The sequence below is a fragment of the Candoia aspera genome, chromosome 1, assembly GCF_035149785.1.
Source record: "Candoia aspera isolate rCanAsp1 chromosome 1, rCanAsp1.hap2, whole genome shotgun sequence".
Lineage (NCBI taxonomy): Eukaryota > Metazoa > Chordata > Lepidosauria > Squamata > Boidae > Candoia > Candoia aspera.
The window spans coordinates 341751989-341774740 of record NC_086153.1 but is presented as its reverse complement, the minus strand read 5'-3'; the positions used below and the strand labels follow the sequence as shown (position 1 = coordinate 341774740).

The window sequence follows — 22752 nt, the reverse complement described above, 5'->3', positions numbered from 1 at the left end:
TACCGGTGCAAATCTTAGCAGGACGGTGGCACCAATGGCATCAATGACGTCATCTGCGTTACAACCTCCCGGTGCCTGCGCCGACCGTCACCCCCTTCCTTTCCCTTTCCCCGCAGACGGCTGCGCTCGGAGCTGCTCCTGCGAGCACAATGGCTGCGGGACGGACACCCGAAGGGGGCTCTCTGGGGTGGGGCTGGGGGCGGGGTGGCGAGGCGGGAAAGGAGGGTGCCGGGCAGTTTCCCTTCCTGGGGAGGCTAACGCGGGATGCACGGGATAAAAGCGAAGGCTGGGCAGTCGCAGCTGAGGGATTAGCCTGCCAATTAATACGCAAACGAACCCTCTGGGGGGGACATTGAGCGATGGGAGTCCTAACCATTATGCTGACTGCCATGTCAGAAAGCAGCGAGCAATCTTCTGAGTTTTGCGGTGTGGTCCAAAAAGTCAAGTTGGCATCCATGATGTTTTCTGTGTGCAATGCACTGTTGTGGCCACCATCTTGACTTTTTTGACCACCCCCAATCCACTAATACAGCTTCGGGGCAATTAGGGGAAGCCACTGGCCAGAGTTACCATGGACAGGATCAAGACCAGTTTTGTGACTGGAGGAGCAGCCGAAAGCATGATGGGCGTGGCAACGACATGGAAGTGGGCGTGGCAATATGATGTCACTGGGGCACAAGGCAGGGCCGGGACTTCATTTGGGGGGGGCAGTATGGCGTGTGAAATCTAAACAAACGGGACGCTTCTTTTCAGGGCATCTGCACATGGGGGGGGGGGGGTTCAAGAGAGTGGTTGCAACTTCTTTACGTGCTAAAACGGTACTTCTGTTCCTGGAAGAAAGTTTGCTACTCAAATTTGGCCCAGGGGATTCCTGGGGTTTCTGGGCAGAGGATGCAAAAGTGGTGGTGGGGGGGCTGACAGCCCCATCCCCCAAATATCCAGCCCTTCCTCACCTGCACAGTTCTTCCCGTCCGGCGTGATTTCAAAGCCAGCGTTGCAGATGCACTGGAAGCTGCCATCGGTGTTCACGCAGCGCCCGTTCCGGCACATCACGCCGTTCATGATGCACTCGTCGATATCTAGTGTGGGACGCAAAAGCTGAACCTGCTGCCCGGAAGAACTGTAGGCGAGCCCCGGAAGACTCCAGGGCAGAGAAGCTTGCTCTGGGAGGCAGAATCCTCAAGCGGGAGGGGTCCTGCACCCCCCAGCCCAATCCCATAGCCCAGGCCTGGACTATTCCCAGCAGCTCCTCTCTGGTCAAAACCCCTCCCAGTTAGGGCTCTCTGTGGGAGGGAAGGGCCAAAAAAAGTCAAGAAGGTGGCTGCGACTGGGCAGTCAAGGACCCACCTCTTTCTTATGTGCCATCTTGACTTTTTTGACCCCCCACGGATATCCCTCCTCACAACGTTCAACCACAATCCTATTGTCAACCTTCCCAGGTAGACCAGACAGGAAACACAATGAGCTAATTCTACTTTATTGTAAGGCTACATCAACAAAACCTTGCAAGTCTGAAAGGACAAATCTCCACCATCTCCTTTACAGCCCGAGAAGCTAGGGAGGGTCCCTTCTGAGCCGCTTTCTCTGCCCGTTATGCAGCTGTGGGCTGTGCTGCCTCTTATCTGACCATTCCCTAGGCAGCATCACTTCGCCTGGTCTCCCAAGGCCTTTACCACATGCTATTACCACATCTGTATTCTAAGCTCAGAAATGCAGAAAAAAGGGTGTCATCCGTTGTTCTGAGGATGGTGGTCCTACCAAAACGGCCCCTGAAATCCCAGGAGCACCTTCTGGCTGAAGCATCACACAGGTGCTCTTTCTCCCCATACCCCTGCCCACTTCAGCCCCTGCTCTTCTCTTCACCTCCCTTTCTGGAGCTGCCCTCTCCCACGATCCATCCGGGACATGCCTGGTGCCCGTTCCAATTCACTGTTGCCTCTCCAGAGGCACGCCTACGTGCATGCACGCCCATGCCTCCCATCCCTCACTGGCACGGATCCACAAGAGTCTCAGTCTTTGACTTACCGATGCAGGCCTGTTTGGTGGGTGTACTCTGGAAACCCTCATGGCATTTACAGTGGTAAGAGCCAGGGGTGTTCACACAATCACCATGGAGGCAGGGGCTGCTGGAACACTCATCCATGTCTTGCAGGGAGAGGGAAAGAGAGAAATGGAATCCAAATCAACTTAAATTTTGAGACTAAGTTGGGGGCGCTTTCACAAAATGGCTGCCAGATTGAGGCATGTGTCCATTGCAGAGTTACCTCCCCACGTTCCCCTCCTGTTTCTCTTTGTCCATTTTGGGGGCAGATGAATTCATTTCCAGACTTAGCTAAGGTTGAGAAACACTGGTCTACGGGATCCATAAACCAGCTGGGTCTGGTAACCCCTTTTCTGACCAACAAATTCTATTAAAAGGCACATGCTTTTGTGAGTAGCAGGTCCCAAAAGTGTGGGCCTTTAATAAAACTTATCAGAACTTTTATGCCTTTTCCTAAAAATTGTTTCTTGGAATGGGGGCTACCAGATGCCTTCTGATTTTTGCATGTTTTGTAGTTTTTTTGGGGTGGGGTCACTTCACATGAGCCTCATTCGAAGGAGGAATCTTGGACAATCTTGGAGCAGGTTCTGCTCTCAACAGTCCCTGGTTATTTTATCAAATCAGAACTTTCCTCTTTTTAGAAAAAAGGAAAGAAAAAGACTTCAGCCTGTTTTCCGAAGAGAAAAAAATCAAATCCCTATTAAAGTAAGAGGGGAGGTGCAGTTTTTGGGAGGACCACAAGCCCATTTCTTCAGCATCACATGGCATTGCATCCTGGCCCTTACGCCATCTTTCCCAGAAAACCCAAATGTTTTTGCCCCACTAACTGAACTGTATTTTTGAACATCTCTGTCCAAATTGCCCATCATTATAATTAATGGACCAAATGCCTGTCATTGGGTAAATAGGCTCAGAGTGATTTGGAGGCCAATAAATTGGTTGGTGGGGACATCCTATCCATAAACTAAAAGAACAGCTTCACCAGATAGGCATCTCCAACGCCTTTAAATCTGTCGACTTGAAAGATTCTACTTTAACCTGGGCTGAATCATGCTCCAGCGATGATCCATACAGTTAATATTCCAGAACATCCTTTAGCAATGATCATAAAGACAAAGAGCTGAATGAATTAGCTATTTCTCCCCTCATTTTCTCAGACTGTTTATACATTTGGGGCACATAATCTGTTGCAGGAAATTCATGGGGTCTCTAAATCTAAAAGTAACCTCTCGGTGCCTCATCTCTTTCCATGTCCCAGATCCACAGGAGGGTAACGTTTCAATCAGTGGTCTTCTAGTCTCCCCCCAGATTTAGGGAAATTGCTAAATTAATGGCTACTGCAGCTTTTTCACGGAGATTCACTGTAGCTGTGGGTTGAGGTCACCCTTTAAATATTTTTTGGCACTTTAAAGATTAGCCAAGTGATGTAGCTTAAAATTTCATAATCACCAGCAGATGCAGCGTGGTGCAAGAGTTGGAATGTTGGACTGGAAGTAGGAAGACCTGGTTACTGGACCCAGATTACTTCCCCGTTCAGGCTGGCCTACCTTGCAAGGTCGTGGTAAGATTAAAGAGATGTAGTTAAAGGATTGTGCACCCTGTCCAAAGCTCCTTGAATTCCTTGGAAGAAAAGTAGGATATAATTACCTTACAGAGCCAAGCATGCTGGCTGGGGAATTCTGGGAGTTGAAGTCCACGCATCTTATAGGTGCCAAGGTTGGGAAACGCTGGCCTATGGAATACCCGCCTGGCACCCGCTAACAGGATTTTCAGCACCAGCTGAAGTTTTGCTGATTTCCCCAGGTGTTTTAGATCTTTAATGTTTTGTTCCAACTTCACTGCAATTTTATGTGGTGCTTGTTTGTTGCCCAGATTCTGAGCTCATTTGCTGTGTTATAGACTGTGCAGGTGTTTATACTGTTTTAGGTTGTGTTTGCACTGATTTGGTAGCATGTTACTTTTTTGTAATAAGTTTTCAGTTATTCTGCTCCAGCCAGATCACAGCAAGTGGTGGCGGTCTATGCGTAACCCACATTGGCTGATCTCAAAGAGCTATGCAGGTCAAGGTAAAGGTAAAGGTTTCCCTTGACGTAAAGTCCAGTCGTGTCCGACTCTAGGGGGTGGTGCTCATCTCCGTTTCTAAGCCTTGGAGCCGGCGTTGTCATAGACACTTCCGGGTCATGTGGCCGGCATGATGACACGGAACGCCGTTACCTTCCCGCCAAAGCGGTACCTATTGATCTACTCACATTTGCATGTTTTCGAACTGCTAGGTGAGCAGGAGCTGGGACGAGCAACGGGAGCTCACCCCGCCGCGCGGTTTCGAACCGCCGACCTTCCAATCGGCAGCTCAGCAGTTTAACCCGCAGCGCCACCGCGTCCCTATGCAGGTCAAGACCAGGTTACAAATTGGATGGAAGACCACCAGAAGATGCCAGGCCATAAGCTAGACTGGGAAGCTAAAAAGGGCAACAGCAAATTACATCCTCCTGAAAAAAGATATGTCCACAAATTCACCATGTGTGGAGCTTCACTTAACAGGGAAACTTTACCTGCCCAAAGAGCTTTGTTACTGGGGAGCAAAAAAGTATAAGCAAGTATAAATCAATAAAGATCTGAAGTGCTAGCTATGAAGGTGAGGCAGAAAACAAGATCACAGAGGGCCTTGTGCGGGGGGCGTCAAAAAAGTCAAGATTGTGGCTGGGCCATCCAATGGATGGTGCCACACCTGTAAAAAAAAGGGCGGAGCTTTGCTTGCAAGTTGTAACCGCCGTCTTGCCTTTTTGACCATCCATGGGTTCCCCTGCCAAAGATGGCCTAAGCTTATTTTCGGATCAAAGGACAGAAAGCGCAGGGCGGTGCATTTCAGCTAAATTTAGGAGGAGCTTTGGAGCAGGAAATGTTGCTCAGTGATGGGCCAAACTGCCTTTATGGGGACTAGGTCAGCCTTCTGCAAGGTATTTTGAAAAGGGGGAGCCTCTGAGAAGAAAGGTTGGACCCCAGGGGCCTCTTCTAAGTTGAAAATGCTTCCCGAAATCTCCATTTTTAGCTCGAGCCTCGAGCTAAATATGCTAGGGGAATCAACAATTTTGTTGATTCCCCTAGCATATTTTTGTTGCAGTCACAAGGGCTCTGAGGATCAGAAACAGGTCCCTGGCTCTGCACTGTTGGAGGTATCAGCGAATCAGCATGCCTCATTAGCATGAGGATGCGTTTGTTTTAGGATGCAAATTCTCTATGTGCTTCCGGAGGAAGTTGTTTGTTGCCCCTCCCACATTCCTCACTTCTTCTCCCTCCTTCTTCACCATCTGGGAAGCAGCATGCTTGCTGCAGCTCTCTCCATCTCTGGGTGCCATGCGGCGGGCCTAGAATTCAGAAGTTTTCCCCTTTCTGCATGCAGCTCTTAGCAGCAATGAGGGCTAAGAGTTCAATTCAGTTTAGGGAACAGAAGAAAGAAAGATCATCATTTTTCTACTGAGATGGATGTAACTGAACCAAATAAATCAGTAAGATTCTTTTTATTTACTTTTTGAACCTACTTTGTCTAAGTGTGTAATTCTTTATGCTTGGGTGGGCTAAGTGTGGAAGATCAATAACCTGCATTTCTCTAACATGCTCATTAATGCTATTTAAGATAATATTCTTTTTCTGTGCACATCTTTCGCTGTGTTAAGCTCTGCTCCATTCAGTGGTCCTAGCTGTCCACTAATGACTTCGTGCACAACATGCTAAACCTAAATCAAAGAGAAGAAAGCACAACAGCTGGGTTCACACCCAAATGGGAGAGATGGTTTCATACCATGCCCTGGTTCACAGACCACACCGATAGCGTGGCTGTCTCACAAGAACCTGAATCGCATGTTAGCCCTCTTTTGGCCAAGCCCACTGTGCTGCGTGGACTCGGATGAGTGAGAATACAATTTTTAAAAATCTAACTGACGGCTTTGCATCCTTGCCATCAGCGGCGACACCTTCTGCCTTCCCAGGAGAGATGTTTTCCAAGCAAATCTCTTCCCCTGCTTTTGTTCTGAATGGCAGGCAGTGGGAAAGGATGTCAAAAAAGTCAAGATGACTGCAATGGAAGCTCCACCACTTCTTTATGCATCACAGGTGGGACTTTGAGCACACGGTCAAAGCGTCAACCTGCCTTTGCACCGACCATTGGCTGCTCACCGATACACTCGCCCCGCACGTCCTGCTTGTAGCCCATGTTGCACTCGCAGCGGTAGCTCGACGGGGTGGGAATGCAGCGCCCATTCAAGCACAGGTTGGTGAAATGCTTGCAGATGTCGATTGTCTGGTTCAGCGTAGCCGTTCCTAGAAGAGATCCCGCAGCGGGGTTGAAGCTGAGAGGAAGCACATCGGGGCCGCGGCTCTCGGGGAAGGGCCTCACCAGCGGGGGAGATGCCCTGCCTTGCGCACCAAAATTCAAGGTTTTCCTTGGTACAACGCAGCTACTTTTGTGGTCGCTGTTTTGGTTTCACTGAGCTGTGCAAATGGAACCACAAGGACGGGAACCTTAGCTTTACAGGAAGGGCCTTTAGGGGAAGGTCCAGGCACCAGGGAACGCCCCTGCCCCAAACTCTGCATAGCTGCTGCTTATGGGACTCCACTGCTGGTGGGCGTGCTCCAGAGACACATTGACTTACTTCGTTAACTTTATTATAGCCACCCGCTCCAGCAGACTCTGGAGATGTCCGCAGGGCAGCCCAACATCTCAGTGATTTCATCGACACCGAATGAAAGTTAAATCAAACCGGGGAACGATGAATGATGTCCACCTCTGTCACATCATGCGGTTCGGCCTCTTGTCTCCAAAGTCCTCCTTGGATGAGGAGAAGGGCAAGGAGGACACACCCCCAGAGCAAACGCAGGACCTCAGGCCCTGGCAGATACGCCAATCAGGCGGGTTCACCCCTTTCCTGCACGCCCCAAACTGAACCAGGCACCCCACTGTCCAGTCCTCAAAGATAAGCCATCGTTGGAGGGTCGATCTCAGAAGATGGAGACGTGGAGGGCTGCTTGGGACGGCCTGCTTGGAAGTGACCTGCTGACGGATTGGGGCCAACTGTGTTTGGGGGGCTCAGAAACCTTTGGGGTCTGGGGAGCAACCTGAACATAGCAAAGTTGCTGGAAAGACCCCCATCTGGGAAGGGTTCCATGACTCCCTATGTGTAGGATTCCTTGCTATGGAAACATCCCAGGGCACCTGCAGGAAGGGGGCCCCCAAAGGTCAAGTCAACTTTTTGCACCCCCCATGAAGAACCATGGCCTTTGGCTTCAGCTCACCTCTTGACGCCCCTCCCCCGCAATTGGCCTCCTTCTTGGGGCCCTGTCAGTTCAGCGAGCCCAGTTTAGGTTCCGAATTGGGTTGGCATCGAGGACAATTCAGCCGGATGGCATTTGGGCGCTGAGAAGCCTCCCTTTGCGAGGCCTGGGCCAAAAGTGCCAGTTTGGGGGTGGCTCATGCAAGGCCTGGAGGGGTTGCACGACAGCCCCCAACCTCGGCTGGCCCCTCCCCGGCACTGGGACCTGAGTGCGATCAACCCACAGTTCCTTCTGCTCCCTCACCCAGGCACCATCACTCACCAATGCTCGAACTGCCAGGCCCTGTCCCTGGCAACCCGGGGATGCCTCCTTGTCCATTGGCTCCGTTGGGCCCAAAGCCCCCGGGACCACTCATCCCCGGCCCGGCTCCGTTGGGCCCAAAGCTGGGGAGGCCGGGAAAGGTTCCAGGGAAGCCAGGAAGGACAGGCAGACCCTCAATGCACAGCCAGCGGTATTCATCTGGAAGAAATGAAGGTGGACCACCGTCGATTTTCCGGGTTGCTTTATTGATTCCCCCATGATGGCTAGGGAATTCTGGGAGCTGAAGCCCACCCATCTTAAAGTTGCTAAGGTTGAGAAGCACTGATCTAGAGGATAGGGTACCAATGGAACTAAATGTTGAACAAATTCATTCCTGGCTGAAACGCAGGCGGGTGCGTCAGGCAAAGCGGGACCCCATGCTCGCAAACTTAAGGGTTTCAACTGAGCTGCTCTCGGTGAAAGTGCTACCATCCAGAAACCATCCTGCCCATTTCATGATGCTTCCTACATTTTTTTTTCTCTTTCCCCCCCAGTGACAGCATGACTGGAGCATATTTATGCTTTTGGGGAGCGAAAAAGCAAAACAAAACAGAATCAAAACAGAATGAAACAGAATCGTCTTCAGAATCCAGTGCTACTAATCGAAGTGAGTGTTTGTAGCTCAGGGTTCAGCTGCGGAGTCCTCGGTGCTCTCTGAGCCTTGCTGTTTTCTTGCAGACGTTTCATTGCCAGACTAGGCAACATCTTCAGTGCAAAGAGGGAGGGGGCCTTGCTCTCAGTTTATACACCGTGGCTTGCCCTGCTTGTGTTGGTGGGGGTGCTGTTCTCTCCCTGGGAGTTCTTTGAAATCCAAAAACACCAGAGAATTCCTGGAAGCCTGCCACTCAGACAAAGCAGCCACCAACAGACACATAAACAACATTTACATACCATTCAAAAGAGACAACGGAAAAGCCAAAAGACCAGGACACCGCCTTGCCAGCAATCAACACCCAGACATGCAAAAATCAAACTAGGATTAACACCAGATGAACCATCAAACAGCACAAGACACCCTCATCAAGGAACTATCAACTCAGTCAATCAACCAAGCAGCAAACAACAGCCCAATCAAGGAACTCCCAGGGAGAGAACAACACCCCCACCAACACAAGCAGGGCAAGCCACGGTGTATAAACCGAGAGCAAGGCCCTCTCCCTCTTTGCACTGAAGACGTTGCCTAGCCTGGCAATGAAATGTCTGCAAGAAAACAGCCAGGCTCAGAGAGCACCGAGGACTCCGCAGAGTCCCGTGCTTCCATTGAAACAACCCAACAAACGCTGCAACGGTGCACTGTCACGCGGCTTGTTCGCTCATTTGGGCAGGAGCATCAGATTGTGTGGACGGTTCAGTAACGGAACTGAAAAGGTCTCCCAACGGCTGTGCCAGTTTTCCTGGACTTTGACAGTTTTGCCAGAGAATAGAGAAAGAGGGAGGGGTAAGATAAGGGAGCTGGTTGGTGGTACATTAGCAGGGATAAAAACATATATTTGAGGAGAGGTTGAAATGTGAACAAAATTTGCAGAGCCATACAGAGCTGAGTGATAAAAATCTACTCCAGGCAAAGAACATCAATTTGGAAGGAACATTAAAATATGGTAAAATACTGTGACTATAAAACTCACCTGCCAAATGGAGCCAATTTATTCATGTGGTTTAAAGAAAAACAGAACAACCCCCCCCCCCAAACCCCACAGCGTTTCCATCTGTTTCACAAACACACTAATGGAACCGGGACTTAGCTTGTTCCTCTGCTTTCCCAGCAATCAGCTGCACTGGGCAGAGATTCTTCTTTCGAACTGATCACACACAGCGGTGAGCTTGGAAAACCATTGGCAATCCCCAGTATGGCTCCCCCCCTTGCCCTCCAGATGCACTACAGTTCCCATAATCCATAAACTCCCATAATCCACCCTGGCCAAATGCTGGCTGGGGATTATGAAAGCGGAAATTCAGGATCCCCTTAAAACATAGCAGTGGAAGACCCAAGGCAAGAAAATGAAAACTGCTCTGTTTCAAATTTACCTAAAATCCATTGCTGATGTGCTGAAGCCAGCACACTGAGAGCGTAAATCATTTTATTTCTGGATCAGATTTATTTTCCACTCCAGATCAAGGCTGAGATCTCCAAGGTGCAGCCTTGGCCCTTTGTATTACAAACCCAGTGTGGGATCAGTTCCATCATAAGAAACTGCACGACAGGAAGATTTTTATTTCACTGCTTGCAACAAGTGACCAGTGGTATGGTAAAAGAAGAATTTCTCAGATTCCCGGCTATAGATGAAAAAAGGATTTGTGTCGACCATGCGAACCTTGTAAATCTAGGCTACAACTCCGTAACTCAGATGCTTAGTGCTTCTCTTTTCGAAGCATTAGTGTAACCGAGCCCTGGCTTTCTTTGTGTGCGTAGGCTGGCATGGCTCTGCTGCCTTGATGGGACTTGGTATCTCTTTGGAACTGATGACTGCAGGCATTAGAGACATCAGCTCTCCCACTGACAGTGGCAATCTAGGGAGCAGGAGGAGGAGGAGGAGAAAAAGATGGAGAAGAAGATGGAGAAGGAGAAGGAGAAGATGGAGCAGGAGAAGATGGAGAAGAAGGAGAAGATGGAAAAGGAGAAGGAGAAGGAGAAGATGGAGCAGGAGAAGATGGAGAAGAAGAAGATGGAGAAGATGGAAAAGGAGAAGATGGAAAAGGAGAAGGAGAAGATGGAGCAGGAGAAGATGGAGAAGGAGAAGATGGAGAAGATGGAAAAGGAGAAGGAGAAGATGGAGAATGAGAAGATGGAAGAGATGGAGAAGGAGAAGGAGAAGGAAAGAAGGGATGGAGAAGGGGAAGGGGAAGGAGAAGAAGGGGAAGGAGAAGATGGAGAAGTCCTGCTGGGACCACCCGGCAAGCAAAGGAGCCATGCCACCAAATGTGTGCAGGGAAAGCCAAGGACACCTATCGAAACAGCTGCACCAGCCTTGCAAAAGACACGGCGACGTGAACACTTTGAAAAGAGAAACTCGACGCGTCTAATCCCAGCAGAAGGACTGCAGCAGATCTGCAGCCTTAGGGCTATGTAGCTAATCCGTTTCCCTTCTTTTGGCCTCCTCTGGAGCACAACATTGGCCGGAGTCCCGGAGGCGGTCGCAAGGTCTTGGGCGCTTCACTCACCCGAACCCCTTACGGGGCACATCTCTGGTGTTTGTCCAATGGCCCAGCAGCGCCCGGAGTCACAACAGCATTGCATCTTGGTGTACTGGCCAGGAAGCTCCCCGGCGCACCGTCCGCCGATGAGGGCGGAGAAGCAGGTGCCAATCCGCTGGTCTGCAGCCAGAAGGAGGACAGGGGTGAGCCGAGAAATGGCCTGGGGGTTACATCTGGGGGAGAGGGTGGTCCCCCCACATGGCGTTGCTGGAGGACAACCCTCCGCATTCCCCACACTGGCTGGGGAGGATGGGAAATGGAGTCCAACACAACCCAGACAGCCTGCAGGTGGGGAATTCACTCAAACGGCACAGAGCTGGAATTGCATGCGCGAGACCGCAGGTCCCCTTCCCATTGCGATGGAGGGAGATGGAGCCCTGCAGGGGGCGGCGCTGGGTTCAACCACCAGGCCATGGCAAAAAGATGTTTCCATTTATTTATTTATTTATTTGATTTATATTACTGCCCCTCTCCCCCAATGGAGGACTCTGGGTGGTTTACAATAAAACAGATAATAAAAACACCTAAACCCCAGTCACAGTTTCACATTTCATACAGGATGGTAGAGAATTGGGCAAGCGATTCAGAAGGTCGTTCTGAGGATTAAGCTAGGGGTCTTTTACGTTCAGGGCAAGAGATGGGCCACTTATGGATGGTTCTTTTTCAGGAAACAAAGAAAGAGATTGTTGACCACCTCATCTTAATGCCACAAATGCAGGGATGGCTGCAGGGAGGGTCAAAAAATCCAACTGTGCAGTCAAAGCTCTGCTCCTTTGAAGGTGTGGCAGAGTTAGGTCTTGATGACCATCTGTGGCTCAGCCCCTGGAGTGACAGCAGGTGAGGGATGCAGGCAGCTTGGGGAGGCTGCAGACCAGATCTGCGCTGTCTCCCCAGAAGACTTTGGCCTAGCCTTCCCCAGCCTGGGCATCCCCTGGATCCACGCTTCAATTCCCAGCATTCTCAGCAGTAGCCACGTTGGCTGGGGCATTCTGGGAGTTGGTCCACCTATTTGGAGGGGGCACCAGGTTGGGGTAAGTTGCTTTCCACGCAGAGCGTCTCAGGGGTTCAGAGAGACCATCTATAGGCACGCTCAAATGCTGTAGAGACAGCAAGGAAATTCTCTGGACCAGTGTCCCTTGAAGTGTGGTCCTGGGACTCCTTGGGGCCCCCCAAGACCCTCTCAGGGGACCTCGAAATCAAAATTATTTGCCTATGTTGGAAAATAATGCGATATGAAAATCCCATTCAACAATGGTGAGAAGTGGTAATGCTAGGCAGCGATTGCGTCCATTTTAATTTTTAATACAGTAAACATCGAAAAATATAACCCCAACATACAAAAGCTCTTTGGGATCTTCCATCATTTTTAAAAGAGGAAAGGGGTCCAGAGAGCAAAAAGTTTAAGAAGTTTACTTACAACACCTACTTTAGTCGCAGAAGCAAAAAGCCTCCAAACGATACCAAACTGATGGGAGAGGAACGATCTGAAATATATCGCTGGAGGTACTTACGCTAACTTGCTTTCATTCAAATTCAGCTTGACTGCGAGCCAAATGAAATCAAACTGTGGTTTTGTTCTGGTGCAACTCTCTCGGCTGGGGCTTGGTGGGTTACTTTCCACTGACAGACACATCCCGCCACCAATAACATAATTTTTACTGGCACCTGGGAAGCCTTCCTTTTTGTTTCAATTGCCATGCCTGATCTGCTCTTGCTCTGTTGTGCACCCCTGGCCCACAATACCACAAAGGAGTCTTCCTCCAGCCCCACCCTCAAGAAAATGCAGGTAGTTCTCGCTTAACAACCATTCGTTTAGTGACAGTTTGGACTCACGAAGGTGCTGAAAAAAACAACTTACGACCGGTCCTCACGGTTATGACTATCGCTACATATTTGCAGTCACATGATCACAATTTGGGCACTTGGCAACTGGTTCACATTTATGACCATCAGTGTCCCGTGGTCATGTGATTGCCATTTTTGACCTTCTCAGCCAGCTTCTGGCAAGCAAAATCAGTGGGGAACTGTGTAATTCGCTTAATGACCACATGGTTCACTCAATGACCACCTCAAAAAAGGTTGTAAAATTGGGTCAGATTCACTTAATGACCGCTTCGCTTAGCAATCGAAATGCCGAACCCAATTGTGGTCAGTAAGCGAGGACTACCTGTAGCAGCTTCCGAGAAGCAATTTTCACCCCTTTTTTGCCTACTGCAAGCCTATCCAACCACAACTCTCTTTGCATCATTTCTTAAAATGCGGTTGCTCTGTGGCCTTGAATTCTCACTGGCCAGGATACAGTTTGTTCTCATTCAACAGCACTTCTGAAGGCTTCAGCAAATCTCACACTCCACAGAGTGGAGGGTGTAACTGTCCCCACGTGATCTGGAGAAATCAAGACCTTGTTTACTCTCATGCTGCTGCATGCCTTGAGGAAAAACCATCTTTTTGGAAAAGCTGCAGCAAATGACACAGCGGTCCCATTAAAAATAAAATCTGGGTTTGGTTTGATTTTCCATGTGGAAGATTCCCAAAGCATCAGCACGTTTTAAGAAACAGGAGGGATCAGGAACGGGCACCGAGCAGCTGTCGCTGTTTTTAAATTGTTCATTTATACAATTTCCTGCATGCAATGGACAAAAATCACGCTGGGTCTGTCTGGAAAGGCTGCGCTCCCTTAGGAAAAAGGTAACGTTTTGAACTACTCATATCAGGGCTCCAGCTAATCTTGAGAATCACGCTCATGGCAACAAGGGTATCTTTAGTCCGGCCAAGCTAAAGGATGCTCAGAAGTCTCCCAGGTGCTCAGCTGTGCTGGGGAACAAAAACCCCTTTCAGGAGGGAAGTAACTTGGAGACCCACCGGGGCGCCTCGCCAGAAAAAATATTGTCCATCCCAGCAAGTGACAGCACATTTACGGCACATGTTCGCTCCAGGGAAAGGGCCCGCCGCATGACGTAGTCCAGTCAGCCACGCAAAGGCCTCCTTGGGGAGGCTCTAGTTATTTTTAAAAGCTGGCTTGCCTAATTAAATCTGCCCGGCATTTGCTGAATGTTTTGGCAGCCTGGAAAGGCCTTCAGGGCCCAGATGCCTCATACAAGTCTCCCCCCGCCCCCCCCCGCCCCCGGCTCTGCCCCAACATAATAATTCTTCCTCTCCTTCTTCTTTGCTCAGACAGAGAGAGCGAGAGAGAGAGAAAGGGAAGGGGAAGGGGAAAGCAAGAGATTCCAGCCTGCCCCGACCAGGTGCCCTGCAGAAGGGTTGGGATTACCCAGAATTCCCCAGGCGTTCTAAAGCATCTGAAGGGCTCCACAACAGAGAAGGAGGGTACAGCTCATGCTTGGCTTGCAATGGATCAGGATTCAGGGCCTGGATATTGTCGTGCAGAGGACGGGGCTGAAATTTGGGGCTCTCTGATAAGGCTTGGGGGGCCAAACAGGAAACACGGTGCACCGGGCCAGGCAGCAAATTTATCCACGTAGCCGTTAAGTCCTGTGAGAAGTTGCAACGGATTCCCTTGGGACAGGGGGAGGTTCTGCAGGGGTCTCCCTACCCCGGAGATGTGAGGCGAAGAAAGCCGTACACTGCTGCCTGGGGTGTCTGCAGGGCACGGTCAAAGAAGTCAAGACAGCAGCCACAACGGGGTGATCAAAGCTCTGCCTGGTTTTTATGTGCAGAAAAGGTGCCTTTTTTTTTTACCGTACCAGGAGACACCCCTGGTGGCTGAGCTCTAATTCATTCTCCTAATTCTCCAATCCTCGTGGCTAGAAATAATAACGATGACAGTAGTAGCCACTGCTGTCAGGTGGGCAGGCCATATAAATCATTCAAGCAAGCAAATAAAAATACTAGCGATGATCTAAGACCCCTTCAAGCTGATTCCCGGGGATTTGACAGGCGTGTGGAGTTTTCTCAGCCGTCGTACAGAAGTGGTTCACTATTGCCTTTTTCTGGCCTATGGTTTTTCACTTCCCAATCTGCTCTATAACCTGCGGCTTTCTGGTGGTCTCCCATCCAAGGATGAATCAGGCCAGACCCTGCTTAGCATTATCAACATCGTCTCTCCGCATTCCCCAAGGAAACAGCCACCCCAAATCGAGATCCACTCCGGTTTACTCTCATCTTCTTCTGGGAGGCTCTCATCAACTTCCTGTTTGGGATTTCCTAGTGGTCTCCTATCCAAGCACTAGAACCCCACCCAGCTTCTAAGGCCAGACGAGGCTGGCAAGGGGCTCCCTTTGCTGAGACATTGAATGAACAGGCCAATACTACATCAAATACTACATCAAAACTGACCCCGGCTGCTGCTCTGTGGAGCGTGACTCCTGCCGGCTGGCATCTTTTCTCAGTTTTGGCCTCTGGCCCTCCCCCCCTTCCTGCTGAGGCTAGAACCCGGGAACCTTCTTTTTGCAAACAAGAGTTCCCGCCCTCCCACTCCCAGCAAATGTTGGCTCCCGACAGGGCTGAAGAGCTACCGGCTCCCAACCATTCCAATGTGTGTGCAGCGTTTTTCTATTAGCTATGCTAATTCTTCATTCCCATTTAAAGCAGAAATAGTCTCTCTCTCTCTCTCTTGCATTCCTGTTCCCATTTAGGGGGTAGAAACCAGATTTAGGAGTGGAACAAGCGCCATTTAATGCGTCCCAGGATTTGGGGCTTGAGGCAAACTTCTGCAGTTTCCCTGGCCGCCTGTTGCAGGATGATCTTTTGACAAGAGCCACAGTGTTGGCCCCTGTTGACTCTTCCTGGCAAAGGGCTGCTGATTACGGGATGTCACCAGGTAAAGCGTGGATTATAAAACAGAGAAGGCAGTTAAGCGGAAATACAAATGATAAACCAAGAGAATGACCCAGATGAGGACTTTCTACTTTCTACAAAATAAATTGGTTAAAGCAGTGTTTCTCAGCCTTGGCCACTTTAAGATGGGTGGACTTCAACTCCCAGAATTCCCCAGCCAGCCTTGCAAGGGTTAGGGTTAGGGTCAACAAGGCTGGCCGGGGAATTCTGGGAGTTGAAGTCCACCCATCTTAAAGTTGCCAAGGCTGAGAAACAGTGGGTTACAGCTTTGAAAATCAAAGTGGAAATACAAATGATAAACCAAGAGAATGACCTGGACTTTTTACTGGATTTACAAAATAGGTTTGCTAAAGCCTCGAGGAAGCAGTTGAGATGGGAAAAAGAAAAATTGATGAGGGACCAAATCCTATGACAATATCTGAATGAATTAAAGATTGTTGGAAGTAAAAGGAAGGAATATAAAGTTGGTTTGTTTGATCAAAGTTGAAATAAGACATGTTTTAAAAAGCTCTCGTAACCCTTTATGGACTTTTTGCTGACACCAGGACTGAAAAGTTGATGATTTATGGATTTGCATATAGATAAGGGATGGGTTTGGGGAAGAAGGGATATTTGTTTGTAACCTTATAGGGGTGATGAGTTATCAAATTTGCTTTTACATGTTGTGATGAAGATTGGAAGTAACTTGGGAGGCAGTGCAAGGAAAATCTGTGCTTTAGCTTGGACTAAATTTAGTCATGGGCTCCAAGAGCTGAAGAGCTGGGAGCGGTCCTTGTAACAATCGTAGCTAGCTACAGAGAACCATCTGTGGCCGATTTTGGTGGCTTTAAAATGGAACTAGAAAGATTTAGGGGAAGATCGTGTCCCTTCACTGAAAGACAAAGGGCAAACAGTCAGTTTCCAGAGGACCCTCCCCAACAGTCAAATCCTTCTATCTGTGGAAGTTTTTAACTAGAGGTTGGGCAACTGCCTCTCCTGGATGGTTTAACTCGTTTTCCTACATGTTGCAGGGGGTTGGACTAGATGACCCTAGAGATCCCCTCCCACTCCAAATTCTTTAAGTGCAGTTGGGCTTGCTTGCCCAAGTGGCCTGGTCTGGAGGGCCCCAAAATGTCTGTTCTTAACCCTCCCTGTAAATTAAAGACGTTTGCCCGGGGGTTATTCTCATTCCCAGCATGGAAACGTCTGGGGCGTTTCATTTATTTTTCTAACCAGCCTGTAAAAACTTGAACTTTGACAGATGTTGGCTTCTGCCTCTCAACAAATGGAACATATTTGTCTGTCTCAGCTGGAGTGCTTTGTTCACCTCTGGCAGATCAAGGGGGGCCTCCTGTTTGGGATCAAGGTGGGGAAAGCCCCAGTTTAGGGTGGCGTATGAACTAAGGGCCTTTGGAACAGCTGCAAGGAAAGGGGGGTTGGTTCTTTACAGCCTGGTGAGAAAAATCACAAAGAAAGTGAGGAAGTCATTAGAAAAGGAATTTCTGGGTAGGACAAAGGGGTGGGGGGGGGGGAGAGATAAAGCATTTAGCAAAGCCTGCATTCCCTATTTGCCCCTAGAATGCCAAGGAGGAGAACAGGAGCTTCATTCCCCCAATACTGGCTTCTTCTGCGTTTTTAGGAGCGCCTCGGCTTGCAAAGAGCAGGATGTGATGCTTCAGCAGAGAAAAAGCACCATTGCTAATTCTCAGGCGCAGGAAACTCAGCCACCCCAGTGCCTTGTTTAAGTCAGTTAACGGTTAACCCGTTCACCTAACCGTGCCCCTCCACCACAAGGATGGCTAGCTTTTTTTAAAAAAAGACGTTTTCAGCGCTGAGGATTGGAGACAGAAGGGGGAAGAGGGGCCAGAAAGCTGAGAGAGCGGCCAGGACGCACATAAAAAACGTGGCCGCCCTCTGGACTTTTCAGATCCCCCTGCAAATGCCCCTGCCAAGGTCGGGGGAGGTCCTGCCTCTTCGCGGGGCCCTGCAACCTGCAGGAGATCTCCAAGTTTTTCTGGCACTTTCAAAATGTAGGAAAAACAGCCTTTCAGTTGCTTCTCTTGCTCTTCCCCATCTGCAAAATCGGTTCCAATTGCTGGGCGCTTGGAACCGAGTCTCAGGCAGGCCCTACTGGCCAGTTTCAGAGTGCTGGGTTCGAATCTTTGGCCTCTGGCAAGTCAGTTATGAGGAGGGGTGGTGCTGCTTGCCCAGTTACGAAGGCAGAACGTAAAATCTTGCATGCATCCTAAGGACCTGAGGGGTGCATCCATTATTTCATCCATTGCTTCATCTCCTGACTTTGTGGATACAGTAACTGGTCGGGTGATGCCCGGCTGCTACATATTTTATTTTTATGTTGTGTAGTTTATGTATTTTATTTACGTAATTTATTTATTTTACTGTAAGCTGGCTAGAGGCATGCATGTGAGATGGGCGGCTATATAAATAAAAAAAAATAAAGAAATAAAGTTGGCAATAAGAAAGTGCTTTGCCGTTGCCTTATTCTGGAATGTTGTTTTGACTTCCCCATCCTGGATTTTCTGATCGCCTTTTGTTCAAAGACCAGCCAGGTCCAACACTGCATAACTTACAGCAGAGGAAACTAGTTCTGGCCCCGGGACCCAATTTTGCTCCCAAAAGCGTGCCGTGGGCCCAGAATCCAGTCACCCCGCATGGAGAATGTGTCAGTGGGCAAGGATGCCCCCAACTGTGCTCCTCCCGTGACTGTTTGGGTTTGTTTAAGTCCATTTCGACGGCCACCGTCCCACCAGCAGCGACTTTGGACAGCTTGTGGAATTAAAAGCACACTCAGAACCACCACCCCTAAAATGGACGTACGATGGCCACCAAGAAAACGGCAGCCACAACCGCTTGACTCATCCCTTGGGTCTCCTTAACCTTCTCACGCAACTTCCAGGAAAACAGCCGTGGTTTTAAGGCTGTCCGGAATACTAGCCGAGTCGGGGCCAGCTGGATCTCGGCGGGGTGTGGTAAGGCAGGGCAGGGCTGTGGTAGAAAGGCCAACTTCTGGGTCCTGTCAGATGACCTTAGGGCATTGACAACAACGTCAATGTTGTCAATGGCACTGGAGGAATGCCAACACTGGCATTCCTCTTCAGCCAGTTTTTCCCTTCTGTCTCTATCACCTAATGGGGGGGCCGGACCATGCCCAATCTGTTGGACCTGGTGGCCTTCACTTACTGACTGCAGTTGGGACCAGCAACTCTGTCGCTAAGCACTGTGGTCGTTAAGTGAGACATCATATGACCGCACCTGACTTACAACCTCATTTCCACTGAGGTTATTAAGCGAATTGCGGCGGGCCGTTAAGCGCAACATCACACGACTGCAACTTGCAACTTTCTGCTGGCTTCCCCATGGACTCTGCTTGTCAGAAGCCGGCTGTGAAGCTTGCAAATGGCAATCACGTGACAGTGGGAGGCTGCGACCATCATAAGCTTGAGGACCGGTCATAAAAGTACTTTTTCAGTGCAGTTGTAAGTTTGAACGGTCGCTAAACAGGGCAGTCGTTAAGCAAGGGCTACCTGTGTATTACGACAGTGTTACGTGGGCATACTGAGTTTTCCAGGCAGCCCCATGGAGAGCGCATTGCAGTAATCCACTCAGGAAGTGAGCAAGGCGTGAGTGACTGGGGGCAGTGCCTCCTGGTTCAGGAAAGGTCACCGTGGGTACCCATGCTGTAACCGTGCAAAAGCCTTCTGGCCGCTACACCAAACCAGCTCTCGCTACCCAACCATCATATTTATAGAACAAACTTCCTTCCAAAGGGCACATACCGTGCCCTTGGAACCCCTTGCCACTTGGACAAGGGGGGCACGGGCAGCACGAACCTCCCTCTTACCCACACAACGGGATCCATCTGGGCTGGTCATGAAGCCTCGCGGGCAGGCACAGACGTAGCTTCCCACCGTATTCGTACACTCGCCGCCGTTGCAAATGCCGGGGATGCTGCTGCACTCGTCCGTATCTGGGGGGGAGGATTTTGCTGTTAATCGGCTGTGCCGGGGGAGGCTTCCCGCCAGAGCTAAGGAATTCCTCACTGTGCAGGTCCTGCCCCCGGATGGACAATTCAGCTTGAAGAGCTGAGTCTAAGAAACCACAGCCAGGAAGGAGGGTGAAGAATTTCCAGGGAGAATTAGCTGGACTGTCTCGTCCTGAGAGCTAGGCTGCTCTTGAACGCGGAGCTTCACTGAATGACCACAGCCAACAGTCGCTGGCGCACTCCCTCCATAAGAACGTGAGGGCCTGCGGGATCGTCGGTTGCAGCCAGCACCCTCTTTCCCATTGCCCAGAGGGAACTGTGGACAAGGGGGGCGCGACACCAACTAACCACCCTTCACCATCTTATAATTCAGAGGTCTGAACAGCAACCGCAGCACCGTCTTGCAACGTGGCCGGGATTCCAGCCAGCCGTGGCCCTTCTCTGCCAGATCGTTTCCCCAGGGGACTCTTTAGGGCTGGGCGTCCACCTAGCAAGCCCAGGCTTTTCTGCGGCCACCTCAGGATTCTCTTCTTGTTCTATTTCTGCAGAGCAGACCGGTGCAGGTCCTCATCCTGGGGAGGGGCGAGGCTGGCTTGGCTACCTGGGGGTCCCAGAGAAGGAGGAGGAGGACACTCCCTGCCTGGCTGCTGCCAAAAAGACCTCCGTGACGCCCGGCGTCTTTTCGAAGGGGACAGAGATGGGACTGCTGATCGAATCGTGCCCTGAGACAACTCGATGGTGGGGCTGGCTTGGGGCGGGGGGCATAAAGGGCTGGGAGAAGGGCAAGGGACAACGAAGAGGCCCTGAAGGGCTTCCCTCCAAGGAAAGGCTGCAGCCGCAGGGCTCTTCCGCTTGCAACGGAGGGAGGCTAAGGCAGCCCGTCAGAGTCTACAGAATCACTCATGGCAGAGAGAAGGTGGAGGCAGGTGAGTTCTGCTCGGCCCACTCTTGATGCCAGGCACAGGGGCACCCTCTTTTCCCCCTTTTCAGCTTCGCACAAAGAGCGCACCCAGAAAGACCTCTTTTCTGGCTCCCAGCCCCCTTCCAAAGCTCTGCTGAAAATTAAAAGCCAGCCCTCAAGTCTGGGCATTTCCCAGTGACAGAACTGAGCGAGAAAGGTTGACTTTGGAGGCTGTTCTGGTTTCTTCAGGGCTGGAACAAGCTCGGAAATGTTTCTGAGTTTACAACAATGCAGCCTCGGGGGCCGGGCCGGGCCGGGCAAGGACAGCTTTTAAAGGACGTCACACAAGCCCCAAAGCACACCACCATCCCTTCCCCAGCAGGTTTCAGTTGCCATCGATCAGCTGCTTCCATGCACCTCAAAGAAAGCAGAAAAGCAGAAAAGCAGAAAAGCAGAAAAGCAGAAAAGCAGAAAAGCAGAAAAGCAGAAAAGCAGGGGCGGGGGCGATCAAAAGAGTCAGGATGGTGGCCATGGCCACGCAACTGTCCTGTTTTTACATGCAGCAATTGTGCAGTCGTGGCACAGCCAGCATCTTGGCCTTTTTGACCTCCCCCCCTGCAAACTCTCCTGGAAGTTCTAGCCTGCCTTAGGCGTGGAAGCGAGCTGGGTGACCTTGGGCCAGTCCCTCTCTTTCAGCCCAGCCCACCTCACAGGGTTGTTGTTGTGGGGAAAAGAGGAGGAGGAGGAGGGAGTATCTGGTATGTTCCCTGCCTTGAGTTATTTATAATAAAGGCGGGATAGAAAATAAATGAAATAAAAGTAAACGTAAAAGTAAAAGGGAAAGGGAAAAAACCTGCAGGCTCAGAAGTTGTACTAAGGGCGTCGCGTTGAAGATGTTGCGAAGAGCACAAAAAAGGCTTCTGAAACCCCGTGTCCTTCTCAACTCTCCTTTTGCTGGCACATGAAATCTTTCTCGAACAAGCTGCCCCGAGAAGCATCCTTCCCAGATGTCAGAGCCAAGAGGGTCCCGGGCACAGCGCAAACGCTTGGCGGGGCATGCCGTCTCCCTTTCCTTGTGGACGTTAGTGAAAAAGGGGCCAAAAGAGGGGTGGGAATCCGGCTTCCGTGCAGAAAGGCCAGGGTGCTTTGCAAGCGGAACGGGGAAAGCCTCCCCCATCCTGCAGAGGCGGTGCTGACCGACACACCCCAGCAGCGTCCTCAGTGGGGCTTGTCCGTCTCAGGGCCGTCAGGATGAGTCCCCTTATTGGCAAAATGCCGTGACGGGGCATGCTTCTGGGCGTTTTTTGGATGTGCACATGGAGGGGGAAAGAGCCATCCCCGAAAGTTAGGGCTATTGCTCTGCAGCATCAGCCTCCGTGCCTCTGAACATGTGCAAAATGCTCTCCAGGGAGAATCCCCTTTTATTTTGCATCCAAACACGGCTTTGGCCTAGCCGCCCTGAGCACGTGCAGAGTTTTTTACTCTCTCCAATTGCTTCCAGCCGTCTTCAGCTCTATTGCCTCTCTGCAACCCCAGCACACCTTTTCAACTGCTGGAGAAGGGCCCCCTTCCGCCCTCCACGCCCCTCTCCACTTCTCCTCCGAGCCCTTCAGGGTCCCCTCACCTTCACACTTGTGGTTCGTCTCACTCTGCTTGTGACCCGCCGGGCACTTGCACTCGTAGGAGCCCACGGTGTTGAGGCAGTTCCCACCTTGGCACAGTCCAGGGATGGCTTGGCACTCGTCCACATCTGCAGGGAGAGACGAGGACCACCGGCACCAAGTGAGCCCAGGAGAGAAAAGAAAAGAAAAAAGAGAAGAGAAAAGGGCCCCCGGGGTCACTCCGAGGACAGCAGGAGCCCAACCGGTTGGGTGAGTTTAGGGTTTGATCTATTGCGCAACCCCCGTTAGTTAATCCAGGAACCAAGTTCCACGGGGACAGTGGCCTTCGCCCCATTGAGAGACCTTCTGCTTGCATGGAAAGGTTTGGTGGTCATGGCAAGAGGCCTGAAATGGTTTCTGGCGAAGCCCAAAGGCTGCCAGAGCAACCACAATCGAAGCAAGCAGGATTCACACTGGTCTCTGCTTCTGCTTCCGTAGCCAGAGGTCCGCGACAAGCCACAGTGACATCATGCGTGCCACGACATCAGTGGCACGATGACATCTTATGTGCCGTGATGTCATTTTGCCCAATGATGTCAACTTGCCATGG

The 22752-nt window shown here is 50.6% G+C and overlaps 1 protein-coding gene across 1 annotated transcript in view; it reads right to left on the bottom strand.

The window, feature by feature from the left end:
- Positions 1-22752, bottom strand: part of FBN3 (fibrillin 3) — a 101244-nt gene that overhangs the window by 56350 nt on the left and 22142 nt on the right. Inside the window, exons 5-11 of the mRNA XM_063290983.1 lie at positions 22166-22291; positions 19500-19625; positions 10829-10981; positions 7631-7828; positions 6215-6358; positions 2026-2145; positions 954-1079 (exon numbers count right to left, since the gene is read on the bottom strand). Coding sequence (XP_063147053.1) covers positions 954-1079; positions 2026-2145; positions 6215-6358; positions 7631-7828; positions 10829-10981; positions 19500-19625; positions 22166-22291 — 993 coding nt within the window. The remainder of the gene's footprint in view (positions 1-953; positions 1080-2025; positions 2146-6214; positions 6359-7630; positions 7829-10828; positions 10982-19499; positions 19626-22165; positions 22292-22752) is intronic.